This window comes from Vulpes lagopus, chromosome 8 (assembly GCF_018345385.1).
Source record: "Vulpes lagopus strain Blue_001 chromosome 8, ASM1834538v1, whole genome shotgun sequence".
NCBI lineage: Eukaryota > Metazoa > Chordata > Mammalia > Carnivora > Canidae > Vulpes > Vulpes lagopus.
Window position 1 is genome coordinate 79,958,882 of NC_054831.1, and position 27,978 is coordinate 79,986,859.

The window sequence follows — 27,978 nt, forward strand, 5'->3', positions numbered from 1 at the left end:
TGAAACTTTAATAGCTCCAGGCCACATGCTCTGCTAGTCGCACATGGGAGCCAGTTGAGCCGAGCCCAGCCAATCCGAAGCCTGCTCGCCCTGCCTGGCCCAATGCTTCCCGGAACCCGCAGTAGATGCTCTGCTCCTCTGGCCCACAGCTCTGCTCTTATTATGGTGTCCTCAGCACCAGCCCCAGTGGCTCTCTGGAGTGACCCGAGGGGCCCGAGGAGCATCCTTGGCAGCTGTGAGTACCAAGTGACCTTTAAACCTCCCAGCTCTCTGTCCCCTGACTGCGTCTTTGATTTCAGGTTTCGGTCCCTGTGGCCAGGCTGCTTTGCAAATGCAGTTTCCAACACCTGGCCGTGACAGATAAGATCGCCGTACCCTCCTCGCACCTACCCACGATGGATGGCATGAGGCATTGACATTTTCGGCCACTCAGGTGTCTTTAGGCTGACCTCTCTCGGGACTCGGATTAGCTTTCCCCTAAATGCTAGTGAATCCCAATGTCCTGTATGTGTGGACATTAGGCTTAGTCTTCTGTGCAATGAAGGCCTCCTCCTCTAACACCAATGTTTCAAAACTGTTTGTCTTTTTCTGGTCAATGTCTCAGAGCTCTCTTAGGTTATAAATACCAGCTCCCTTTCATCTAGTTGATAAATGTCTTCCAGCTTATTCATTTGCTTGTTAATTCTGACAAAAGTGAATTTTGTCATGCCGAGTTTTCCTGTTTGTGTGTTCAAATACGTTTATTTCTTCTTTCATAGCATCTGATTTCCCGGTCTAACAAGATCTTCTCACCCACAAGATTGTGCCTTAGAGTTTCTTGTAAGTATTTTTCTTCTCCCCTTTTATACTTTATCTAGAATTACTTACATATATGGTGAAAGAGGGGAAATCCAACCCTACTGTCTTTGAAGTGGACAGGCATTTATTCTAGTACCATATGTTAAATAATTCATTACTCTTCTCTGGATTTATACCCACCCTGTTAATTCATACCTTAAATTCTCACATAAATAAAAGCTAATTCGGAATTTTCTGTTCTGTTCCATGAGAATTTTGTGTAACTTTATACCAATATGATTTTACTTTATTTTTGCTTATTTAAAATCAATTAATCTATACTGTATTATTAGTTTCAGAGGTGAAATTCAGTGATTCATAGGTACATATAACACCTGGTATTCATTCCATCATATGCCCTCCTTCATGCCCATCATACAGTTACCCCATCTCCCCACCTGCCTCCGCTCCAGCGACCCTCAGTTTGTTCCCTATAATTAAGAATCTCCTACGGTTTGTCTCCCTCTCTGATGCCATCTTATTTTATTTTTCTTTCCCTTCCTCTACATTTATCTGTTTTGTTTCTTAAATTCCACATATGAGTGAAATCATATGGTATTTGTCTTTCTCTGGCTTACTTCACTTAGCGTAATACCCTCTAGTTCCATCTATGTCATTGCAAATGGCAAGATTTCATCCTTTTTTGTTTTTTCTTTCTTTCTTTTTTTTTTTTTTTAAGATTTATTTATTCATTCATTCAGAGAGAGCGAGAGAGAGGCAGAGACACAGGCAGAGGGAGAAGCAGGCCCCATGCAGGAAGCCCAATGTGGGACTTGATCCCGGGTCTCCAGGATCACACCCCAGGTTGCAGGCAGCACCGAACCACTGCGCCACGGGGGCTGCCCTTCATCCTTTTCTGATGGCTGAGTACCAATACAATTATTTAGATAATCTTGGCTTTGTAATAAGTTCTGAGGTACAGTCAAGAAAGTGTCTGTCACTGATACTTTCCATGAATTTTCTTTCCATGAATTTTCTCTCTGGCATTAATTTTTTTCATATATACCAGAAAAAATTGTATACAATCTTAAAAATTAGACTGTTAGGGGAATTTGAATTAAAATCATGTGGGTATATATGTTATTTTATGGGAATTTAAATTTTAATAAACTGTCCAAAAATTTTGTACATTTTCACTTGTTCAGATATTATTTATGCCTTCAATGATATTTTATAGTTTTGTTCCCCTGTAGAAGCTCCATCACTCTTGTTAAATTTATTCCTAAATATTTTGAAGTTGTTATGATTGAAATGCAGGGAATACTTTGCTCATTTCCATTTTGTGGTGCTTTCGTGCAAGTTTTGTGTATTTGCCTTGTACCCAATGACAGAAGTCTCTAGTAAATTCTAGTATATTCTTTTCTTTTGTATTATATTTGCACTCTGTAAGACAATTATACTATGGTTAGTGAATTCTAAAGTATGTCTATTTCCACAGTATAACACCTTATCTTTTATTATCAGATTTTAGTTAAATGACTTTAGTATTTTGTAGTCCAGAAAATCGCTGTTGTTTTTGGTAAATTCATACTATTTCCTTTAACATGATTTAATTTGTATGTACATTTCTAGTTTGTTGATATAATTGATATGTGACCTTGTGGAAGTTTAAGGTGGACAATGTGATGATTCGGTACACGTATATGCTGGAAAATGATTGCTACAATGAAGTTAGTTAATACATCTACTACCTCACACATTTACTTTTGGAGGAGGAGTGGTGAGAACATTTAAGATTTACTATCTTGGCAATTTTCAGGTGTACACTACAGTGCGATTAGCTTGAGTCACCATGCTGTTTAGATCCCCAGAACTTTTTCATTCTACAAGAGACACTTTGTACCTTTGACCACCTTCACCCATTCCCCCCTACATAGCCCTGGCCAGGCAACCACCAATCTACTCTGTTTCTGTAAGTTCAGCATTTTTATTGTAGATTGTGTAGATTTTTAAGATTCTACACATTCGATTGGAAATGAAACCGAGGACATTTTAAACATTTATGTATCATTAGAAAATAATAAGCCTCTTATGTATCAATGCCAAAAGTATATTTTATGAAAAGTAAAAATATTTTCCAAAAAAAAATCCATTAGGGATAAGAGTGAAATCATTTGGTATTTTTGAAAGCAGAATGAGTAGCCTAACAGAAGGCAGCTAGAATATCAAATCTGCTTCTGTGTCCAGTCTGGTACAATACCCCACACCCTGTAAACCTCTGGAAAACCTCCACTGCATACATGTGAGATCATGAGGACCAAAAAGGAAAATGGTACCCTGGTATCATGATGATAGTCTTTTTCATATGCCCCAAAAAGGGATTTTAGGGTCCTCCATGGGTCCTGTGACTACACTCTGAGAACTACTGCTTTGAAGTTCAGATGAAACCAGCTTCCTATAGTCCTTGGCCACCAGAGCTCTTCAACGTTTGAAATTAGCAGGCATGTTATAGTGAATATAAGTAATAATAAGAAAAAGAAAGAAAAGTGGTGGAAAAAGGCTACACAGTACTTGATATAAATTACCATGAGGATAAGAAATTTTGTACTAGTGACATGGGGAAGGATTCATGAGGGAGCCTGGTTCTGACGCTGTAGGTGATTGAGGTTGAACCAACTAACCCTGGTGTGATGTTTTGCCTTAAGAATCTGGGTTAAGAATGTGAGTGTAAATTAAGACAATTGTAATCTTGGATTTTGCATAGATTATGAAAGGGACCCATTGGGAAAATCCCAATCCTAGTGTTCTTGAAACCCTTACCCTAGAGCCAATTGTTTTAGCCATGGGGAACATATATAATTGGTTTATGTTGAGTTAGTTGCTCAACTCATAACCACTAATTGTGTCTAGAGAAGCAGGCTCTGTAAGTTGGTTGGCATAACTGGAGCTCCTATGGCAGAACAGGTCATGTTTCTCTTACAGAATCCATACATACTAGGAATTATCTTGCTCTCTGAGCACATTTCTTTGCAATAGAAAAACTGCAAGATTGGGAGCACCAGTTGCTCAAAGATAGGGAACCAGAATGCATGAAGGAAAGGTACGGTGATATTCCAGACATTTTTGACAAATGTCACAAAGATGCCAAGTGTTAGGTTAGGTCTTTCCTTGCCGGAGAATCATGTCTGCCAGTTGGTTAGAGTAGGTCTAAAGCACTTCTATGACTGTAGGGGAATGGTATCTCCAATTAATTGTGCTTAGTTTCCTGCTAGGTAGATTAAGCTTGCTCTACCAATCAAAACATGGAAACCGATTTTTACTGAACAACTAAAAATTGGTTAAATTTTGGAAAAATCATCTCCTAAGCAGTTTCTTCCCCAAGATTTTATTTATTTATTCATGAGAGACACAGTGAGAGAGGCAGAGACACAGGCAGGGGGAGAAGCAGGTTCCTCACAGGGAGCCCGATGTGGGGCTCAATCCTGGACTCCAGGATCACAGCCTAAGCCGAAGGCAGATGCTCAACTGCTGAGCCACCCAGGTGTCCCTCCTAAACAGTTTGTATTGAAATTACAATTTTAACATCACTGATGAAAGAAACTTCAGAAAAACATACAAAAACAATGATTGTAAAGTATATTACTAGACGAACACTGAAATTTCCTTCGAAAAAGTTTGGAACTCCGGAGTCTATTCGAAAGCTTGCCACATCCTGGGAAAGCTTGGCTGGTACATTGAGCTAATATTGAACAGTTAGAGCCCTCAGGGCGGTAGTTTCAATGCATCCCCTGCCCTCCACCCCCAGTCTGCAGCAGGCTGCAGTGAGGATAGAAACCAGAGGTTCTGACAGTTTGCTGGATCCACGGTGGGCAGTAAGGAACCTGTCCTCTGCGTATCAGTGTTCTGTGTTTTGAAGGTGGGTTGTTGCTTCTGTTTGCTGCCTGCAAATACAAAGGCTGTTGCCATTGTTTTATGCCTCACAGGCTAAAGTGGCATCCAGCAGATTTAAGGGAGCCATCTCTGTTTTGGGGGGTATTCAAAAACACTGCTGTCTAGGGCCTGAGTTTGTGGGAGGAGCTAGCATCATTCAGTTCACTGTGCACTTAGCCAACTGGAATGGAGGCCGAGGCAGTGATATCATGGAGCAGTTCAGCTCAACACCCAGCAAAGCCATACATTGAAAATCCACAGCTGACATCACACTCGATGCTGGAAGGCTGAACGCATTCCTCCTAAGATCAGGAGCAAGACAGGATGCCCTTTCCCACCACTGCTATTTGACATTATCTTGAACACTCTACCCAGAGCTGTGAGATAAGCAACAGAGACAAAGGGTATCCAGATTGGGAAGGATGAGGTAAAACTATTCTTGATCACAGATGATGTGACCTTACAGTATAGACAAGCCCCAAGAGTTCATAAGGAAACTCGTAGAGCTGATAAACAAACTCAGCCAAGTTGCAAGGTGCAAGACGAACACACCAAGATTAGTTGTGTTTCTGTACATCGGTAGTGAATTCTCCAAAAGGAAATGTCTTGACAGGTACAGTGTTTTTGTTGGGGACGACAAAAATGTTTTGCCTATAGTTAGTGGTGATAGTTGTACAAGATTGTGAATCTGTTTAATGCCACTGGACTGTGTACTGACACATGGTCCACATGATAAACATCGTTAGGCAGATTTTACCACAGTTAAACCATAATCTATAGAAAGATCATTGCGAATATTATAATAATGTCTAGTAATTATGTGGAGCGGAGATCCGCAACATGAAACAGCTCACTGACTGTTCATGTATAGGTCACAAGCTACAAATGGCATAGACATTTTTTTTAATGGCTGAAAAATCCAAAAAGTGAATAATACTTCAGGACACTTGAAAATTATGTGAATTCCAACTTTCACTATTCAAAAATAAAATATTTTGGAACAAAAGATTTGCCCAAATTGCAGGATTTTGATGATTGACTTATCCTTTGGGGCCCTAGTATAATTGTCTCTCCCCAGGTGGTACAAATCTAAACCACTGATCACCAAAATGACCTCTTTTTTTATGGTAAAACTTTACTTTCTACACACTTTAAAAAAATGTGCCCATGGCTTTTGCCTTCTTTATAGGATTCGGTATTTTTGCAATCTGGTATCTCGTGAATTGACATGTCTTTCAGAGGCTCCATTCATCAGTGTTATGGGACCCATAGGATTTAATCATCTCTCTTCCGTGCTCTTAAGCACTTCCCATGTTTGAGTAATGAGTGAGGACTGGAACACTGACCTGTCACTTGTGTGGCCACTGGTGGATTCCCTGTTTCCATCCTTGGCATATTTCCTGCTCATGCACCTGCCACCATCCTTCCCGTTCAGCACACTTTCAAGGCGCCTGGGCTTATATCAATGTCTTGCTTGCCAAAATAGAGAAATGTCAGAGCTCCACTTTATAACCTGCCATTGATATAAAGGAAGAAAAAATAATCACGTACATTCACCTTCCCTCACTTATTAAAATTGGTGACAAATTCAACATGTTTTATTTTTGCTCATCTTGCTTTTGTATTTCAACTGCCCTTTCCTAAACTTTGTATTAATTTTTTGCTTTTCACTGTAACTCTGAACTCATAATTAATTTTCACAGAATCAACGTCTTCCAGATAATGATGTTAACATTATTTTCAAAATGTCACAAGTGGTCTGATGAGATTCCTTCTGTGGACGCCTTGTTTTATCAGCATTGTTGTTGGCATTGTAAGCTTCGATTTCTGGCAACAACACAGTATTTAACTCTATCCTGAATTTCCCTGATGCACAATACAAATAGCTACTTTCTAAGAAGGCAGATTTCTTTTTGGAGGAAACGGCTAGAGAGTAAACTCTGGTCAATGGTATCGCACATGAAAATTGGTGGTAGGTGGAGATGCTACTTGAATCCTATTTGCTTCCCTTAGGCGGGACAGAGCTGGAGACAGTATTTTAAGCATGATTTTAGATGTGTGAACTCATACAATTTCTCCAATTTAATGTATCATGTTTCTTACAGTGTGAGGCGTTGTCACCCACTCATATCTTCTACTATATTGAGTTTCTTTTTTTTTTTTTTTTCATGGTATATTGAGTTTCTTTATTTAAAAAGTTAATTAAAGGAAATTACAGTAAAATGGAGAAATCGGCAGGCAAATAGAAACAGGTTTAAAGACCGTTGAGAATCAATGCTGGCAATTGCAGATGTTGAATAATGATGGTAGTCTGTATCAAAGTCCAGAAAATACCACCCAGTGTTTCATAGTTAAACTATTCTTTGGATGACCTATGCAACCAAGAGAAAGGCGCCGGTAGCTGAGCTGGCTTTGTCTTGGAAGAATTTCTAAACTCAGCATGGCAGAGACGGAGAAGTTCTAGATGGTGGGGGCAAGACAAGAAGTCTAAGGGAAACGACAGGAGAGGTCTGAACAGAGGAGGCGGGGGGAGCTGGTTGAGAAGGCATTTTGGGGACTCTAAATTTGTGCAGGCTGAGCACCTGCTGGGCAGTTCATTGTGACCAATTATGCAATAAAAACTACAAACCCAGGGCATTTTAACCTGTTTCTTCAAAAATCATACATTTTCTTTCAGGAATCTTAAAAATTGGCTACTCCAGAACAGAGACCAAAAATCGCAATAAAATAATACATATCACAGTAGTTGTCAACATTCTGGAGTTTCATACCCCATGTAAGGCTTGTAAGATGTAGCGATATCTTACTTTATTCACCATCTTTGTAGTGGATATTTTAATGTAATACAATTTAAACAGACTAAATGAAAATGGCATTTCATTTTAATGCATATTTTCCCCACAGAGGCATAATTTTTATTGAAGTATAATGTATACCGTTACGTGTCATAGATGTGCAGTGTGACACTTTGATGTTTGTATAGATTGCGGAATGATAGCCACGGTACGTCTAGGTAGCATGCATTTCCTGCACATCTCCTATGTGTACGTGAGATGGAATAGACTTACTAGAGGCTTAGTGCCTTTTTGAGAGGAGAGGGAAAGGAGATGTTTCAATGCATCTGAATTAGGCATGAGAGGAAAGGGAAAGACTCTGTAACAGAGTTGGAATCCAGAAATTAATCTAACAGCTTTAGCTAGCCTCTTTTAATGAGATCTGCTCTAATTATTATAGATAATATATTCTAGAAAAGGAATGTGACAGCCCAATAGTCTGTTTAGAAATTTTTCAATGAGGTATCACAATACCGTCACATGGTCAATGAACTAGAGATTGTCATGCTCTGTTGACCAGAGTGTAAACACTGATGGGGCACAGCCTTTTGAGAAATTGGCTTGGAAAATCAGATAAGAGCTTCAAAATATATATATTTAGTAATTTTCCATAGCATCATAAAATCGAACAAACATCATTTAAAATCTCATTTTTTCCAAACTACTGCTTAGGTGGTCTGTGTACTTTCTATTGCTACCCATCATGAAGCAGATAATGTCTGGATTTCAATTGCTCTTTTATCAATTCAAACTCAGAAATATAAGTAAGCCCACGGTTAGAGCTTCATTAAATAGTTTAAGAACAAAATTAATCAAAGATTAATCATTCTTAGACTGTGTTAGAATAATACAAATGTATCAGGGTTGTCAAATTCAATTCAAAACGGATTGAAGATTTAAATATAAGACCTAGAACTTTAAGACACTGGAGGAAAACACAGGAGAAAATCTAAATGATGTTGATCATGATTTCTTGAATAAGACACCAGAAGTGCAGCAACAAAACAGAAATAAACAAGTGGGACTACATCAAATCAAAAAGCTTGTGTGCAGTAAAGGAAACTGTCAACAGAGAGAAAAGGCATTCTTTGGAATGGGAGAAAACATTTGCAAATCATGTATTTGATAAGAGGTTCATTCCAAAATATGATGAGGAATTCCTACCTACAACTTGTTAATAAAGAAACCAGTAACCAATTCAAAAATGGGCAAAGACTTGAGTAGACATGTCTCCTAGGAAGACATACAAATGGCCAAGAGGTACGTGAAACGATGATCAACATCACTCGTCCTCAGGGACATGCAGATCAAACCCACGGTATCACTTCCTACCTATTAGGATGGCTATTTACAAAAGACGATGGGAAACAAGTGTTGGAGAAGATGTGGAGAAATCGGAATTCTCACGAATTGGAATGTCAATGGTACAGCCATTTTGGAAAACCCTTGGCAGTTTCTCAGAACGTTAACCATGGGTTTGGTCTATGACTCAGTAATTCCAGGCTTACGTATAGATCCAAGAGAATTGAAAATGCACGTCCACACAAAAACACATGCAGAAGTGTTTACAGAAGTGTAAAGCGTTGTTCCTTGTAAGCAAAAAGTAGAAAAAGCCAAGTGTTCGTCAACTGACGATTGCATAAACATGTGGTACATCTGTACAGAGGGACGTTAGTTGGCCATGAAAAGGACTGAAGTACTATTACACACTACAATGTGGATTCGCCTTGAAAACATTATGCTAAGGGAAAGGAAGGGGGTCACAAAATGCCACATAGTGTGTGAATGCATTCAAATAAAATTTTCAGAATAGGCAAATCTGTGGAGACAAAAAGTAGTCGCCAGAGGTCGATGGAGAGAGGAATGGGGAGTTGTTTCTAGGAGTATGGGGTATTGGGGAGGGGTAAGAAAGTACTCTAAAATTGTATACTTGTAACAATGCCGTGAATATACTAAAAACTGTTGACTTGTGTAATTTGAAGGGGGTGATTTTATGGCATGTGACTTACTATACTATTTTCTCCCCTCTGCAGGTGTCTTATAATTAGAAGCCAGAAGAGTGCAAAGAGATGAATCTAATGAAACTTAGATCTGTAAAGCTGAACGATGGACTCAGCATGCCTCCACTGGGATTTGGCACCTCTGCTCCTAGCAAGGTAGTCATAATGACGTTGGGGATGGAGGGTGGCAGACACAGGTCCTCATAAGAACCAGAGTTTGGCAAATGCAGGTGGGCCTCATTTTCTTCATTTGTAAGCTTCTCTCCAGGTTAGGTTATTTTGTGCATTTAGTCAGTGAGTTGGTGCTCTTCAAATTTTCAGAGGCATAAAAACACCTGTTAAAAGTCCAGATTTGGGGGCTATAACCACAAAGGTTCTCAATGAGTAGATCTGTGATAGAGCTAAAAAATCTGCATTTCTCATGAGCTACCCTGTGACTCTGATGCTATTTGTCAATGGGTCAGCCTCGGAGTGGCACTCTTATCAAGGGACATGGGCGTGTATCATCTGTCAGCAGTTCTCACCTGCTCTCCAGTTGTAGCCACGCACAGTCCGCTAGAATCAATGAAACCCAGGAGTCTTGATTACCACACAACGGAGACTCCGTGGCGAGTTTGCTTGTGATGACCTTTTCTGTCAGGCCCAGTGTCCAAGAGATCTCTGTCCACCGGAACTCATAGAATATCTAGAGAAATCTTGGCCACTGAAGGGTCTGGAGAGGACAAGATTAATATTAGAAGGTGTGTTAGTGGTCTGGAGTGGAAATATCCTCTTAGAAGCCAGGTTGGTAGTACTGTGCCATGGGGAGAGCCAAGTGGCACTTGGAAATTCTCTTTCTGGAACGCTGAACTCCATGCGTGTTTCTCGTTTGAACATTGCAACCTACAAGAGCACGCCTTCAGTGGTTCTTGGCAGAGGAGCTTATAACTGTTTAAAGAAAGTTGTAGGATTAGTTCCTCAGCACAGGAGCCACATGGGGTATAATGCTGAGGACTGCAGCAAGGATGCTGATGCGGAGTATGGCTTTCACTTGGACTTGGCTCTTAAATCTGTGGATGGTCAGTTAATCTCCTTGGTGCTAGTTAACTTATCAGGAGTTATAAATTTAAAAGTAACCCGGGGGACATTTTAAGTGAGGGAGGGAGGAAGGCCATGGAGAGGGAAATTCATGGATAATTTTAAAAGTCCAGCCTGGTAGGCCAGCAGAATGGCAGGCAGCTAAGAGAAATAACCAAGTTGTTTATTGCTTATAGCTATTTTTGTATAAAAGAGGAGTTTATTTTCTTTTTTTGTCTTTGTCCCTCCTCAAATGTTTGAAGTGTTTCTCCAAGTTTAGAAAAGAGAATCATTAATTTATTCTGTATAAAGTTACGCCATCATTGCACTGAGGTAATTTTGAGCCTTCGGCTTCTGGATTGCAACCAGTTTAATCATCTCTTACAGAGTGAATTCACTTGGGACTGTAAATCAATAGATTGTGTAAATCCACAGATCATGTAAATCCAGAAGCAGAGGGTTGAAGCCAGTGGCCAGGTGGGTCAGCTCATGAGCTCATGAGATCCAATGGTGAGCACCTTTTTGTAATATTCCTAGCTCGAAGTTAGCAGGGGTGGGAGTATTTAACCATAGAAACAGGCCAATACCATAAATCAAGACTTCTTTTCTTCTTCAGAGATCGGTTGTCAAACATTTACCACTAAGGTTATGAGTTGACATTTATCTCTGACATCTCTAGCTCTCAGCCCTTGGGTAAATGAGGTTCTGCTGAATCGCTCTACATGTGGAACTGGCCATTCCTGTCAAGTAGGTCCTTATCTTCTTGTGGTCTTCTAGGTTCCTAAGACTGAAGTGGAAGAGGCCGTCAAGAGAGCAATCGATGTAGGCTACCGCCATTTTGACTCAGCCTATATGTATCTCAATGAAGAAGAGATTGGGAGGGCCATCCAGAGGAAGATTGCTGATGGCGCTGTGAAGAGAGAGGACATATTCTACACTTCGAAGGTTCTGTGTACAGTCCCCTCTCTACTGTGACTAATAGACATTTTAGGTCTCTTTCCTATGACGTAGGAAAAGAATACCACAGAACTGCTGCAAGGATGAAAGCAATATTTGTAAAAATACATATATTTTTAAAATTTTTAAAAAAGATCTTTTAAAGGGTGTGTGTGCACATGCAGGCGTGTGTGCCAGTGGGGTGGGGGGCAGAGGGAGAGGGCGAATCTCAAGGAGACTCCCCTCTGAGCATGGAGGCTACACGAGGCTCTATCTCTGGACCCTGAGTCAAAATCAAGAGTTGGACGCTTAGCCAAGTGAGCCACCGAGGTGCCCCTATATATATATATATATATATATATATATATATATATATATATTTTAACTTTTGACCCATTTTCTCCTACTATTCTTCATATCCATAGATATCATATCTGAAACAAATAAAAAATGTATGTATTAAAGTCAGACTGGAAAGGGAATCCAAGAGGCATTTTTCCAGTAGTGTGCATTGAGCTAAGTACTGCTAGAACCGGATATTTAAATATGAGGTAAAGTAGCCCAAGAAGAAAGACTTGAAGTCCACTCAAGTGAATCCTAGGCAGGTCTGTGAACAGATATCTCTTCCTTCTCAATCCAGAGGATGAAGCTCTATGACTCTGTTACACACAGTATCATCATCTTATTCTCATCTGTTCATCTCCTTTCCAGAGGGTCCTCTGGTTTCCTTATTTTTAGCAATTTTGATTGATTTTCCCTAAATTGTTACTTCCTAAAATAAGCTAAAGTACCCTCCCTCGAATTCCTATAGGGCCTAATTTTCTTTGGAACCCTGAACCATTTAATACAGCCAAGATGCAATTTACTGAATCACAACTACTTGAAGTTCTTGCTTAAAATGCAATTTTCTGGTTCAATCTCCAGATACTGTGATTTATTATATTTGAGGTAGAACCCAGGAGTGTGTTCTTTACAGGCAAACCAAATAATTCCTTTACATTCTAACATTTGAACCCTCTGTGCAAGGCCATACTATTTTTTTTTCTTCCTTGTGGTCTTTATTCAGTATGAAACAGAAGCTATGAGGAACACAACTTAGGAGCTTGGCAGGGTGATTTGTCACTTCCCAATGACAGCAAGTGGGTTTGTGGTTTTCATTATTTATTTGCCATTTTATTCATTTCTCCTAAAGATTCTTTTTTTCTTTAAAGCTGAATCAGATAGTTTTATTTGGTTCTGCTTAGGCTAGAGCTAGGCAGCAAGTCCCTAAGGACTCAATTAACTAGGCCGTATTAAAATACAGCAATTTTTAAAAAAATTGAAGCAGAATTAAAAGATAGCACTTCTGTTATGGAATCAGAGTGGTCATATAATGTTCTATTAGTTCTAGGTGTACAAGAGAGTGGTTTGACAGGTCTATATATTTCGGAAAGCTCGCCACGATAAGCATAGCTGCCATCTGTCACCATACAATGTTGTTGCACCATTTTTGACTATATTTATTCTCCTTTCTTCATGACTTACTTACTGTATAATTGGAAGTTCATACTTCTTGAACCCCTACACCTGTTTCACCCATTCCTTCCCTTCCCTCCCTTTTGGCAACTACCAGTTTCTCCTCTGCCTTTATGAGTCTGTTTCTGTTTTCTGTTTGTTTGTTCATCCATTTGTTTTGTTTTTCAGATTTCACATATAAGTGAGAGCATATGCCATTTTTCCTTCTCTGTATGAGTTATTTCACTTAACATGATATCCTCTAGGTCCATCTATGTTGACACAAATGGCAAGATTTCATTCTTTTTAATGGCTAAGTAATATTCCATTTTACATATGTATTACATCTTCTTCATCCATTCACTTATCAGTGGACTTTTGGATTGCTTCCATATCTTAGTTATTGTAAATAATGCTGCAATAAACATAAGCATGCATGTATCTTTTTAAATTAGTGTTTTCATTTTCTTTTGGTAAATACCCCAAAGTAGAATTATAGTAGTGGATCATATGGTTTTTCTAGTTTTAATTTTTTGAAGAAGCTTCCTCCATACTCTTCTCTGGAGTGGCTGCACCAGTTTGCATTCCTACTAACAGTGCACAAGGTCCCTCTTTCTCTAAATTCTCACCAACACCTGTTGTTTCTTGTGTTGTTGGTGTTATCCATTCTGACAGGTGTGAGGTGGTATCTCATTATGGTTTTGATTCGCATTTCCCTGATGAGTGCATTTCCCTGATTTGCATTTGATTTAGCATCTTTTCATGTGTCGGTTGGCCATCTTTATGTGCTCCTTGGAAAAGTGTCCATTCAGGTCTTCTCCCAGACCTGATTAGTCTCCTTAGATTATTTGTTCTTCTGGTGTTGAGTTGTATAAGTTCCTTATATTTTTTTTTATATTAACCACTTATCAGATATATCATTTGCAAATATTTTCTCCCATTTAATAGGTTGCTTTTTTGTTTTGTTGATTGTTTCCTTTGCTCTACAGAAGCTTTTTAGTTTGGCGTAGTCCCAATAGTTTATTTTTGCTTTTGTTTCCATTGCCTCAGGAGACATATCCTTAAGTATGTTGCTAAGGCCAACATCCAAGAGATTTCTGCCTGTGTCTTCTTTTAGGATTTTTATTGTTTCCTGTCTCACATTTAGGACTTTAACTGTTTTGAGATTTTTGTGTGTGTATGGTGTAAGAAAGTGGTCCAGTTTCATTCTTCTGAATGTGGCTATATAGTTTTCCCAACACCATTTGTTGAAGAGACTATCTTTTTCCCATTGGATATTCTTTCCTGCTTTGTTGAAGATTAATTGACCATATAGCTGTGGGTTCATTTCTGAGTTTTCTATTCTATTCCATTGATCTGTGTCTCCATTTGTGCCAGTACCTTATTGTTTTGATTACAGTAGGTTTATTTTATATCTTGAAGTCTAGGATTATGATAGTTCTGGTTTTGTTTTTCTTTCTCAAGATTCCTTTGCCTGTTCAGGGTCTTTTGTGGTTCCATAGACATTTTAGGATTGTTTGTTTTAGTTCTCTAAAAAATGCTATTGGTATTTTAATAAGGATTGCATTGAATCTGTAGATTGCTTTGGGTAGTATGGACATTTTAACAATATTAATTCTCCCAATACATTAACATGGTATATCTTTCCCATTGTGTGATTTTTAATTTCTCTCAGTGTCTTATAATTTTCTGAATCCAGGTCTTTTATCTCCTTGGTTAAATTTATTCCCAGGTGTTTTATTCCTTTTGGTGCAATTTTAAATGGGATTGCTTTCTTTCTTTCTTTCTTTCTTTCTTTCTTTCTTTCTTTCTTTCTTTCTTTCTTCTTTTTAAAGACTTTATTTATTTGATGCATAGAGAAAGAGAGAGAGAAATCACAAGCAGGCAGAGTGGCAGGCAGAGGGAAAGGGAGAAGCAAGCTCCCTGCTGAGCTGGGAGCCTGGCAAGGGGCTCCATTACAGGACTCTGAGATCATAACCTGAGCTGAAGGCAGACGATTAACTGCTTGCACCACCCAGGTGCCCCTGGGATTGGTTTCTTAATTTTTTTCCCTGTTACTTCCTCCTGCCATGTTAGTGAATTCTAAATTTATTAGTTCTAATAGTTTTTTGGTGGAGTCTTTATATAGTACCACGTCTGCATTGTGAATAGTGACAGTTTTATACTTTATTAATTTCTCCTAAATGTTCTTTAAAAAAATAATCTAATACTACTTCTCTTTCAACCACTGCAGGTGTGGGTAACCTTCCTCCGTCCAGAATTGGTTCAAACCAATCTAGAAATGTCACTGAAGAAGCTTGGGTTTAGCTATGTGGATCTTTATCTCATTCATTTCCCAGTACCTTTGAAGGTTAGCAAAAGTTATTTTACTTTGATGACCAACATACCAATTAGTAGATGAATACAACAGAGGATATAGTTTATAAAAAATGAGGAGAAACATACATAGTATTTTAAGATTCGCTTTTTTCTGCTGTAATACTCCTTTCTCAGCCCCAGAGTGACAAGAGTTCACTGTCATCCATGTCTTTGATTTTGTGAATACACTGTATTTTCAAGACCTCTGCTCCTGAATCTCAGCCTTTGACCCCTCGTTTTTGGAAAATGTCCTGAGGTAGAGAACAGTTGAGGCACAGGAGATTTAATGAGGATGGAACACAGGCTTTGAGATGCTGACGAGTCATGCTTTGAATGGCCATCTCTAGGTGGAAGCAGGAATTGAAGCAGCTTATTCCACAAGCATCTGGGGCCAAGAGGCCTATGGAGTCCTGGCACCACCCTAGCCTCTCTCTAGGATGGGTATTGGGTGTTTCAAGCTGCCCTTGACACAAACAATACTTATTGAACATTTATCAGTTAAAAACATACTTTCTAGGAAATGCATTTCCTCCATGTACTTTCTCTCCCTTTAGCCTAAGGTTTCCATTCCTTTCAAAATGAGAATACATTGTCGCATTAGCCTGAAGGTCTGTAGGCTCTTGATGGCTTGGCTGAGGCCAAACACAGCTTTGTACAACCTCTCATTCTTTTCTGTGTCCCAGCCTGGGGAGGAATTGTTCCCAAAGGACAAAGATGGAAAAATCATTTTTGACAGAGTGGATCTCTGTGCCACATGGGAGGTGAGTAGAGCTCCAAAGATGCGATCTATGTCTCTGAATGTTGGGTGAGAGAGGATGGACAAGGAATTCAAGATGTGTGCATCTCGTCCAGTTCTGCTCCCATGTAGACTTGGGCGAGTCCTTCCCTGAGTGTCCTTCTGCCATGGTTTCACACCTCTCCCATTTAATAATTTACCAAGTACTTGTTGAGTGCCTATGATGTATGGAATACTGAGTATTTTTAAGTTCTCAGACTACTTCAATGAACAAACCAAGGTTTCTAGGCGCATGGAATGGAAGTGCTGTGGCATGGGTTGGGGGTGTGTGGAATGGGAAAGTAAAACTCACCAAGGAAACTGAGAATGCCAGGGTAGGTATGGGATGCAGATGGGCAGGGTAGGCTCTCCTGAGAAGGTAACAAATTGGGCAAAGATTTGTAAGTGTGGAACTGATCACGTGGGTATCTAGAAGGAGAGTGATACAGGCATAAAGGAAGCCAAGGCCCAGTTGTTGTTGTTAAGATTTTATTCGTTTACTTGAGAAAGACTGAGAGTGAGGGGGAGCAGAGAGGGAGAGCAGAAGCAGATCCCCCGCTGAGCAGTGAGCCCAACATGGGACTTGATCCCAGGACCCTGGGATCATGCCCTGATCCGAAGGCAGACACTTAACCCACTAAGCCACCCAGATGCCCTCAAGGCCCAGTTCCTAAGGTAGGAGAGAGCCTATTATGTTCAAGAACAGCAAGGGTGCATGTGTGACTGGAACAGTTAATCTGATGGCCCTAATAGGACATGAGGTCACAGAGAAAAGAGGGAACCAGTGGGCTGGGGACCAGAATGGCCTCCTTCCTGGTTCCCAAGCTGCAGACTTCTACTCCTGGTCTCCTGGGGCTTGTTTTGCCATCACTCACGTTTTTCTAGGTGTGCAGCTAAAAATCGCACTGGGCCCTTTAGCTCTGTTCTAAACCCTGTGCATTCTTATTCTATATTCTTATTCATTTTTTAGAATTATTTTATTTTCCATTCTCCTACTTGGTTAATTCCTATCTCCTTTATTGACATGAGTGCCCTTAAAGGCTCTCTCCCCCCAAAAAAATAAAAAATAAAAAATAAAAAAAAATAAAGGCTCTCTCTCTCCTGCTCTGTCTCATCTTCTCTCCCATCCTCCACCCCTACTCTTAGCATGCTACCATTTATCATGCTTCCCTAGCTGGCTCCACAGATTACTGACCCCCCCTTCCCTCCGTAGGCCATGGAGAAGTGTAAGGATTCAGGGCTTGCCAAGTCTATTGGTGTGTCCAACTTTAACCGCAGGCAGCTGGAGAGGATCCTGAGCAAGCCAAGGCTTAAGTACAAGCCTGTCTGCAACCAGGTGAGCCACATCAATTCCCCCCCCCCCGCCCCCATCTCCTCTCCCTCCTTGGCTTACTCTTCCCTCATTTCAACTAGGTCACGGGTGGCATCTCCCCATCCTGTAGAGAGCAGAGTATACTGCAAGTTGTTGAAAACAGTCCCCAAGGCCATGTGACTTTATAACAAAACATCGAAGTGTCAGGTTGGAGTATAATCTACTAGGTGTTATGGTGGTTGGTCTTAGAAATTCAAAGCTAGCTAATTACTGAGCTTTCTCATCTCTGGTCAATAAAGTTGGAACACTTCTATATAAAAGAAAACGGGTAATTCTTTCGAGTTCTGTGTTAGGAGATATCTGCTGAGACTCAATGGTACAAAATCAGCCACCCACAATGTGAATAGGTTAGTGCCATTGAACTGTATGCTTAGAAATGGCTAAAATGGTAGATCTACTTTTTTAAAAATGGTAAATTTATGTTATGTGTACTTTACACAATAAAAACATTTAAAGGTTAAAAAAATCCACAAGTCCACTTGTTATAATAAACCTGCTTTAATGAGCCACACATAAAACTTGCTTATCTTAGAATAATGTAAGAAATCATGAGTACAGAAGTGAGTGGCCACCCTTCTGCACTCCGGAGACCTCACACTCGCCTTGGGCTTATCTCCTTTAAACTTTGTACCTGCAGGCTTGTTAGAGAGGGATTGGCAATCCGTGTATTAAATATCAGTGAGGCTTATTTTTTTTCTTATTTTTAGATGAAAAGTACATATAGATGTTCTAAAAGGTGGTTTTGTGGGTCCCTTGGGAGATTTACCTTCACTTTGGGCATCACCAGTTTATAGAAAATAAAGAAACTGGTTTTGATTGGGGTAGTGATGAAGAATTAAGGAAGAAGCTGAACGTGGCCCTGAGCTCTACCGGGCAAATGGAATGCGGCCAAGTTGAGGTCATTGGTTAGTGGGAAGTCTGCATGGGCCCAAAGAGCTGGAACAGAGTCTAGTTTGTTGTGAGCTGTGAGGTTGAGGTCATTGGTTGATGGGAAGTCTACATGGGCTCAAAGAGCTGGAACAGAGTTCAGTTCGTTGTGATCTGTGAGGCAACCAGGTGATAGCAGACAGTGGTTCAGGTCAGGTGAACCTAGGTCCAGGCTTGGTTTGGGGCCCTGAATATAATACATCCCCCTTCCTCCCTGTCCGTGTCCCTGACGGAGACCGCAAACACACGTGCAGCTGTGACACAGAAAGTCCCTTTGCACCTAATGCCTGAGCCAGCCCCTTTCCTGCAAGCTGTGTTGGTGAATACAGTTCACGGGAGGCCCAAGTCAGGCTTCTGGCTTCTCCTCGGATCTGTGCTCATGCTTATCCAACCACCACAGTCAGGGGAAAGGCAGTGAAAAAGGTGTGCAGCAGGAGCTCAGCCACACTTTTGATTTGGCATGGGAGGAGCTTGGGAGCTCCTTGGGTTCTTACGATAAGGAAAAGCTGACCCAATGGGGACCCACCCAGCAGCTCTTCCCAGCTCTGCTAGAGGACCGAGGTCACAGGGCAACCTGCTGCCCTGAAAATTAGAGATGCAGACACGCAGGTGCAGAGAATCGCAGCTCCCCAGGAGCGCAGTCACTGCTAGGGTCACAGCGGGACAGGAGAGAACCCCAAACAGCAGCTGCTGAACTGCTGGAGGCTCGGTGTGGACGAGCCTGGCAGCTAAAATATCTCAGGGCTCCTCTATCAGACGGTCCCCAGCTTTTGTGATTTTTGACCTCCAGAAGCCCTACCAGGCTTTCACAATGAACGCTGGAGAACAATCCCCTTGTGCTTCTAGCACAGGGACAGGAAAGTAGCCAGCTGGAAAATCGGTCGGAACATTCTGTTTCTGTTCAGGGCCGCCCCACAGCGGAAACCATCACCCTACAGCCTAAACACCTGGGGTTCAGGGCCCGGGGGTGGCTCCATGGTTGAGCGTCTGCCTCCGGCTCAGGGTATGATCCCAGGTCCTGGGATCGAGTCCCACATCGGGCTCCCGCAAGGAGTTTGCTTCTTCCTCTGCCTGTGTCTCTCTCATGAGAAAAAAAAAAAAAAAAGGAAAACCAAGAAAGGCAGAGCTGCTCCTCCATAGATATGAGCAATGTGTGAGGAAGACTCAAGGTCCCACAGTCTCCAGCCAGAGAGAATGAGCTTATCTGCCGACCTCCCGCCCCGGCCTTGTCTCTCATGAACCCCTTTCTCAGTAGAGCCATGTTGTCTCTGGGCTGTAATGCAGAGATAAGCCTCTGGCAGGTCCCCTGGCACAGCTGTGGGTGACGATCCTGTGTTGGCCCCTGTGGCTGGGACACCCACATGCGTTTGCTACTGGGTGATACAGCCCTGCAGCTTCCCCGTCAGGTTGGTGGCCGTGGTCCTGTGATCCAGCCCTTCTGCTTGGCACTCTGCAGGTGGAGTGTCACCTTTACTTCAACCAGAGCAAACTCCTGGAGTTCTGCAAGTCCAAGGACATCATCCTGACCGCATACGGTGCCTTGGGGTCTGACTTCAGGAAGGAATGGTAATGACCTCTATGCCCGTATCCTAACCGCAGACACTGTACCTTCTGGAGTCATCACTCAACTGTCTGGGGTGGGGGGAGCGGGGGGAAGGATGGTAGACAGCAGCCATGATCCATCTCCATAGACGCTTAACTCGCCTACATTGTGGGGACTCAAGGACACATTATTAAATAACACAAACCCTGATTAGAATGTTCACACAGTTGAAAAGCTTTGGCTGTAAAGAGTGACAAAGTGAGCCCTCACCATGATTCTGACGCTTGATAGCCGAGTGATAGGAGACAAATGACAACTTCTGTTAAGTCTTAGTATCTTTATCTCTTGAAGAGGAATATAAAAATTCACCTTTTAGCACTTGACAAAGCAGATCATTAATTGAAAGCATTTTTGAGGGGCACCTGCCCTGTTGGTTGAGCGTCTGTCTTTGGCTCAGATCATGATCTCAGGGTCCTGGGATTGAGCCCCGAGTTGGGCTCCCTCTCCCTCTGCTGCTCCCCACTGTGTGTGCTCTCTCTCTCTCCCTTTCTCAGTCAAGTAAATAAATAAAATGAAATAAAATAAAATAAAATAAAAGCACTTTTGAAATAGTAGATTCTTATAAAATAATTGGGTTATTACAATGCAGATTATTGGATCTTAATTTGGACAGTTTCTCTTCTTATCCAGTCTTTTACCACATTTCTCAGAAATGCGTTTTTAAAAAACAAAACAAAACAAAAAAACATATGAAATACTCCCTGAGGGTCCTCCTCTGCCTTCCTTTCTCTGGACCTTCTTTGGATCCACCAAAAGAAGCGAGCCCAGGGACTGGCACAGCCGCAGGGTCAGGAGGCAGAGCTTAGAGGGCGAAGGCCCCCGGCGTGAGGGGCTATACGGGCTCTGACACACAGCACCCTGCCTCCCCCTAGGGTGAACCAGGACGCCCCAGTTCTCCTGAAGGACCCAGTTCTTAACGCTGTGGCCGCCAGGCACAGGCGAACTCCAGCCCAAGTTGCCCTGCGCTTCCAGCTGCAGCGGGGGGTGGTGGCCTTGGCCAAGAGCTTCAACGAGAAGAGAATCCGGGAGAACTTCCAGGTGGGGCTGCGGGCCCAGGGCTGGATGGGGCCCCATTTCCCTCTGCGCTGGGTCATCCGTGAGGCACCCGCGGGCCGTCTGTCCTCAGTGCCCAGGTAGCATCTGCGGTGTCGGGAGAGGCCCCAGGAGGGTCAGCTTGGGGTCCCCATGCTGGGTTTCCTTTGAACCCCAAGCTAGGGCCTGATCTGCAGCTGCACAGAGAAGGAGTTAGATGACATGTGATTGGCGCTGGGGCCTGTCGAGGCTTCCTTTGCTGCGGCCACATGCACCTGCCCAGCGCCCCCGGGGGGCCCGACTCCCGCCTGGAGTGAACCCCAGCTTCATGAGCCGTCTCTCAAAACCTCCACACCCCTTGCACAAACATGTCGGGGGGCAGTCAGTGCCGCAGGGAAACTGAGTCATCGCCTCACGTTTCTGGCAGGTGTTTGATTTCCAGTTGACACCAGAGGACATGGAGACTCTGAGCGGCCTCAACAAAAACATTCGCTACTTTTCAGATACTTTGTAAGTAGCTCGTTGCTCCCTAGACGCTGGGAAGCTGGATGGTGGTGGGACTGTGTGACCCCAATCCACAGAGGGGTTCCTCTTCTTTTAGGAAAGTGGCTGGGGAATATCTTTCCTTCCAGGCCTCTGGAACCTCTTTTCCCTGATGCTATCCTGTCCTCTGTCCTCACTGCACCTGTGATGGGGGCCAGCGGGTGCTGGCATCACCCTTCTCTCCGCCTTACTCACTGCCTCCCCGAAACCTGGGGAAATCCCTCTCCACTGCCCCATCAGGCTCTCCCTCCCCCCACAGGCACTCAACCGTGCTCCCGGCTTTTTTTTTTTTTTTAATATATATATATATTTTTTTTTCTTTAAAAAAAGTTTTTATTTGAAGGCAAAACAGTACAATCCACAAGTACAAACATGTGAAATCATTAATAGCACGTGTTTACATTTTATCCTGAATCAGACATGTTTGAACAATTCACAGCTACAGGAAATCTAGAACGAAATCAAATATTTTATCACATCAGGTTGAAAAGTTGGAGAGGACTTTGTAATATATATATTTTTTATTGGAGTTCGATTTGCCAACACATAGTATAACACCCAGTGCTCATCCCGCCAAGTGTCCCCCTCAGTGCCCGTCACCCAGTGCTCCCCGCCCCCCCGCCCTCCTCCCCTTCTACCACCCCTAGTTTGTTTCCCAGTGTTAGGAGTCTCTCATGGTCTGTCACCCTCTCTGATATTTCCCACTCCGTTCCCCTCCTTTCCCCTTTATTCCCTTTCACTACGTCTAATATTCCCCGTATCAGTGAGACCATAGGATGATTGTCCTTCTCTGATTGACTTATGTCACTCAACATCATACCCTCCAGTTCCATCCATGTTTAAGCAAATTTGTCGTTTCTAATGGCTGAGGAATATTCCATTGTATACATGGACCACATCTTCTTTATCCATTCATCTGTCGATGGACACCGAGGCTCCTTCCACAGTTTGGCTATTGTGGACATTGCTGCTGTGAACATCAGGGTGCAGGTGTCCCGGTGTTTCACTGCATCTGTATCTTTGGGGTCAATCCCCAGCAGTGCAATTGCTGGGTCGTAGGGCAGGTCTATTTTTAACTCTTTGAGGAACCTCCACACAGTTTTCCCGAGTGGCTGCACCAGTTCACATTCTCAGCAACAGTGTAAGAGGGTTCCCCTTTCTCCACATCCTCTCCAACATTTGTGGTTTCCTGCCTTGTTAATTGTCCCCATTCTCACTGGTGTGAGGTGGGATCTCATTATGGTTTTGATTTGTATTTCCCTGATGGCCAGTGATGCAGAGCATTGTCTCATGTGCTTGGTGGTCATGTGTATGTCTTTCTCTGTGAAATGTCTGTTCATGTCTTCTGCCCATTTCATGGTTGGGTTGTTTGTTTCCTTGCTGTTGAGTTTAATAACTTTTGTAGAGATCTTGGATACTAGCCCTTTATCTGATGTGTCATTTGCCAAAATCTTCTCCCATTCTGTCGGTTGTCTTGTAGTTTTGTGGACTGTTTCTTTGGCTGTGCAGAAGCTCTTTATCCTGATGAAGTCCCCATAGTGCTCCTGTCTTTAAAACCAAAACCCAAACCAAAATCTTCTCTTGAGCTGACATCACTCTGCAGCCACGCTGCATTTCTCCTTCCACAGGGAAACTTCTCGAAGGAGCCTATGCTTGCAGCCTCGAGCCTCTCTCTTCCCGTCTTCTGAGGCACCTGCTCCCCACTTTGCCAAAACTCTCCTTGTCAAGGTCAGCCATGACCTCCTCTCCTCATTCGTTTCATTTTAGCTGGCAGACCTCTCTCTCCTCCTGGAAACGTGTGCCTGGCTTTCCTTCCACGCGGCCCACCCGCTTACCTGCTTCCCCGTTGTCGCCCGAGCCTCCTTCTCCTGTTCTTAGCAAGCCCTCCCCATCCACCTGGCCTCCTAACTTTGGAGCGACTTGGTCCTTGGACCTCTATTCTTTTCTGTCTGTGCCCACCTCCCGGCTGCTTTCACCCAGTCTCAAGCTTTAAACACCATCTGAATACCCACTCCCCAGAATTCTATCCAGCCCAGACCTCGACCCTGGACTAAGATTTGTAAGTCCGCTGGCTCAGCTGCACTTGGGTGTGCAATACGCCACCTCAAACCCATCAGGCCTACCACTGACTCAAGATGGCATCTGCAGAGGCCACAGCTCACACCCAAGTCTTCCCCCTTCACGCCTGGAGGCCAGGGTGACGGGCAGCCCTCTTCCTGACATGGTAGCCTATCTCACTCGGACAGAAGGCCGGCTTCCTTCACACCTGCAGGGGCCGCAGGGCGCTCCCTCCCTCGCTGTCTGCCGCTGTGTCCAATCTCCGCCCGCTGACTCCACTGCGGCCCGTGGCCTCCCTGCTGTTCCTCGTGGCTGCGGGGCCTGTCCCAGGGCCTTTGCACTGATTGTTCTCTCCGCCAGGATGCTCTTCCTCCCGACAGCCGGCTGCACACCCCTTCACCTCCTTCGTGTCCTCCCTCAGGTCACCTCTGTGATACACCTTCTCTGTCACCTCACCTAAGAATGCAACCCTGCTCAGCAATGCCTTTCTCTCTATTCTACTTTGTTTTCCTGTTGGCGCATATTCCTGATTAGCACACCATACACTTCACGGGTTTATGTTGTTTATTTCCCGTTTGCCTCATTGGAAACGTTAGATTCCTAGGGCAGGATTTTTAAAAATCTACTGTCTCCTTGAGTGATTAATCAGTGCTGGGTCAATGAATAATATGATCAAATGATAAAGAGGGAAAGGAAAGGGAGAGTGGAGAAGCAGGCAGTAATCCTTAGCAATTAGCATCAGTCGTTTTAATCAAGAATTAATTATTTAAAAAAAAAAAAGAATTAATTATTTAGTGATTTAGCACTATCTCAAAATTATTACTTTATATATATATATATAGACTAGTATATATACTATTACATATATAGGATATATATGTCTCTATATATATCTCTCTATATATAGGATCTCTCTCTCTATATATATAGGATATATATAGAGATATATATATAGGATGTATCTCTATGTATATATAGAGAGATCTCTCTATATATATGTATATATATATACACATATAGGATATATCTCAATATATATATTGGATATATATTGGATCTCTCTCTCTCTCTATATATATATAGGATATATCTCAATCTCTCTCTCAATATATATATATAACTAATATATATCACTGTATCCATCCCTATATCTAATAATTTCTCACCGAGTAAAGGCATAGATGAATTACTTCTGAGTGCTTGAGAGAAACTGAACAACAGTGACGTTCTTATTGCCCTCCCCATCATCGCCTTGAAGTATTTGTTCCCGTTATGTATGAAACCCTATGGGCATGGTTTTAAAAGAGGCAGAGTTCATTTCTGCCCTCTTGGGAGTTTAAAGTAGCAACCCCAGGACCTTATCTCCTAAGTAGTAGAGTAATACAATACCTGCAAAAATGCAACATATTGTTTTAATTTTGTACATGTGTTCATGAGCACTGTGCACTATTTTTTACAATGTGTTCATTATAGTGTCAAGTGGTAGTAGGTAGTAGTACCGGGTTATTGTAAAACTAGATGCTTTTGTCCTTGTCCATAAAAGAAAGTTCCATTAATTTTCATACTTAAGCCAGTTTAAAAGAAACCTCTCTTTACCCAGCCCAGAAACAGTTACCTGACTAAGTCTCTCTCTTCACCTTTTAGATTTGCTAATCATCCGGATTATCCATTTAATGACGAGAATTAACTGATTTCTTTGACTCTGGTTGATGATCAGCGAACAGCTCAAGGATGAGAAAGGATCTGGCTTAGCCCATATTACTTAGCCTGACACGTTGAAATGTAGCCTGAGTCCCCCGAATCTGGAAGTAAATGTCTCTAAACCCAGTCTTTCCCCCTCAAAGTCAATGACAATACATTTCAAACAACCTAACCTATCAATGCCTTGGCTTTTTAGTCTGTTTTGCTTTTTCCTGTCACTGAGGTTGAAATGCTGTCCCTGTGAAGTGATCACAGGGATATAAATCTCTAAAAAAAACAAAACAAAATAAAACAAAAAAACAAAAAAGAAGGTAATCATTGAGTATACTTTCAAATTGCCAAAATCTAGCTTTTTACTTGTCTCCAAAAATTTTTCTCTTTTGTTCTGTGAATTTACCACACTATACAATTTTATCAGGCCTTTAAAAGAGATCTGGAGCTTAATTAAAACACAATACAAAAAAAGGCCATGTTTCAATTAAAAAGTACTCATAATGCCAAGAACAAGGAGATTATCAAACTGGATGAAAAAGGATGAGCACCAGATGCACTGCACCAAGACGACCAAGATAGGAAAATTATCCGACCAAGGATTTTAAAGCAGCTATGGTGAACATGTTTCAACAAGCAATGACAACACATGTGGAACAAATGGAAAGACAGAGTTTCAGTAAAGAAATAGAAGATATAAAGAATCACAAAATGGAAATGTTAGAACTGGAAAACACAATAATCAAAGTGGCACCTAGGAGGGTAAAACGACATAAATCATCCAATGGGAACAAGAGAGAGAAAATGAGCTGGGGGAAAAAACAGGAACAGAGCCTGTGGACCTTGAACAATAACAAAAGCTCTAACATTCATGTGATCAGAGTAGGGGGATGCAGAGATGTTGCTCAAAGGCACAAATTCTGTTATAAGTTCTGAGGATCTAATATTCAGCATGTAATCATAGTTAATAATACCGTGCTGTAACACTGACATGTGCTTAAAGAATCCATCTTACGTGCTCTCACCAAAAAAAAAAAAAAAAAAAAAAACCATCTAGGGTGATGGGTGTATTAATTAACCTGATCGTGGGAATCATCTCCTAAAGTGTATGTTTATTAAATCACTAAGCTACTGGAAGTATAATTTTTCAAAAAACTTCACAGATATTGGAGAGTCCAAATTTCAAAAGTGATATAATTAGTAAAAGGGACCGAAAAATGAGTGCCAGGATTTATTAAGAACTTCCAAAGATTTGCTTTCTCCATTTGCATCAATGCATCTCTGTGAGGGATTTTCAGCTCCAGCTGCTTGCCATGAAGACTGTGTTTCAAATCAAACTGAGTTTACGATCAAAATTTCAAATTTCTGTATCACAAAGTATTGAATCAAGATTGAATATATATATATATATATATGTAAAACATATATATATATATATATATATATATATATGTAAAGCATAGTTGAATCATTGCTTTGAAAAGAATCTAACCACAATAAATTAGTGAGAACAAAAAGTTTGGACCATGATTAAAGTTCTTATTTTTCCATTTTTGTTTCATCTCTGGCTCAGTGTAAAGTTTTTTTTTTTTCTATTTTTTGGGGGTATTTTATAATGTACACACTGGATTAATAAAGAAGTGTATTCATATAATACATAAATAAATATACATTGTTTGGGTGCAAGTTCAAAAACTTAGTAATAGTAGGGGTTCCACCAAAAAAAGAGGGAGTCCACTGTTCAGAGGTCACGTTGCCGTGTGTGCACCAGACAAGAAACCAACACCGTCCTTTGTCAGGAAGGCTGCGCAAGCCCGGGGAGGCCGAGCAAACCCGTGTTCCTCTCTCCCTGTGGACCCGGTGGGAGCGTCAGTCCCACCCCGACAGGTGCCGCACCCGCAGTGAGCCGGGGCAGGTGTCATACCCTCTGGGGGCTGGGGCAGATGCCGCGCCTGGGGGAGCATGCAGAGGTGCCGCCCCCGCGGGGAGCCTGGAGACGTGCTGCACCTGCGGGGAGCATGCAGAGGTGCTGCACCTGCGAGGAGCATGCAGAGGTGCTGCACCTGCGAGGAGCATGCAGAGGTGCTGCCCCCCGCGGGGAGCACGGAGAGGTGCCGCCCCCCCCCCCCAGGGGGAGCACGAAGAGTTGCTGCACCTGCGGGGAGCGGAGAGGTGCCGCCCCCGTGGGGAGCCTGGAGAGGTGCTGCACCTGCGGGGAGCATGCAGAGGTGCCGGCCCTGGGGGAGCACGGAGAGGCCACATCCGCGGGGCGTGGCGGCAAGTGTCGCACCCACCTGGCAGGGCAGGGCAGGTGCCGCACTCTCGGGCAGCCGCGGTGGGACCAGGTGGTGGGCGGCGCGCACCTGGCGGGCGGCCCTGGGCCGCGGGGAAGGAGGCCCAGTCTCAGAAGCCGGGTAAACAAACAGGGCCCGGCCGCTTGTCCCCATCGGGCCCCTGCTCCCAGCCGCCCCCGTGTGGCCCAGGCTCGGACACTACCCCCCCGCACCCCTGCACCCCCGCACCCCCACCCCCCTGCACCTCCCCCCCCCACCGCAGCTGGCCCGTTCGCTCCTGCTCTTGCGGATCCAAGA

General features: G+C 42.6%; 1 protein-coding gene across 2 annotated transcripts; it reads left to right on the forward strand.

Moving 5' to 3' along the window:
* The first annotated feature begins 118 nt into the window (after positions 1–118).
* LOC121496638 (aldo-keto reductase family 1 member C15-like) lies at positions 119–27,978 on the forward strand. 2 transcript variants are annotated; one of them, XM_041765117.1, is made up of 11 exons: positions 119–235; positions 759–819; positions 9,575–9,697; positions 11,375–11,542; positions 15,261–15,377; positions 16,069–16,146; positions 17,374–17,496; positions 19,916–20,025; positions 20,935–21,100; positions 21,522–21,604; positions 25,340–27,978. In XM_041765117.1, exons 3-11 carry the CDS (start codon positions 9,611–9,613, stop codon positions 25,380–25,382), a joined length of 975 nt encoding a protein of 324 aa, XP_041621051.1. In that variant the 5' UTR covers positions 119–235; positions 759–819; positions 9,575–9,610; the 3' UTR covers positions 25,383–27,978. The 2 variants fall into 2 exon arrangements, with proteins under 2 accessions (XP_041621051.1, XP_041621053.1); XM_041765119.1 differs by lacking the exon at positions 119–235 and adding an exon at positions 301–433.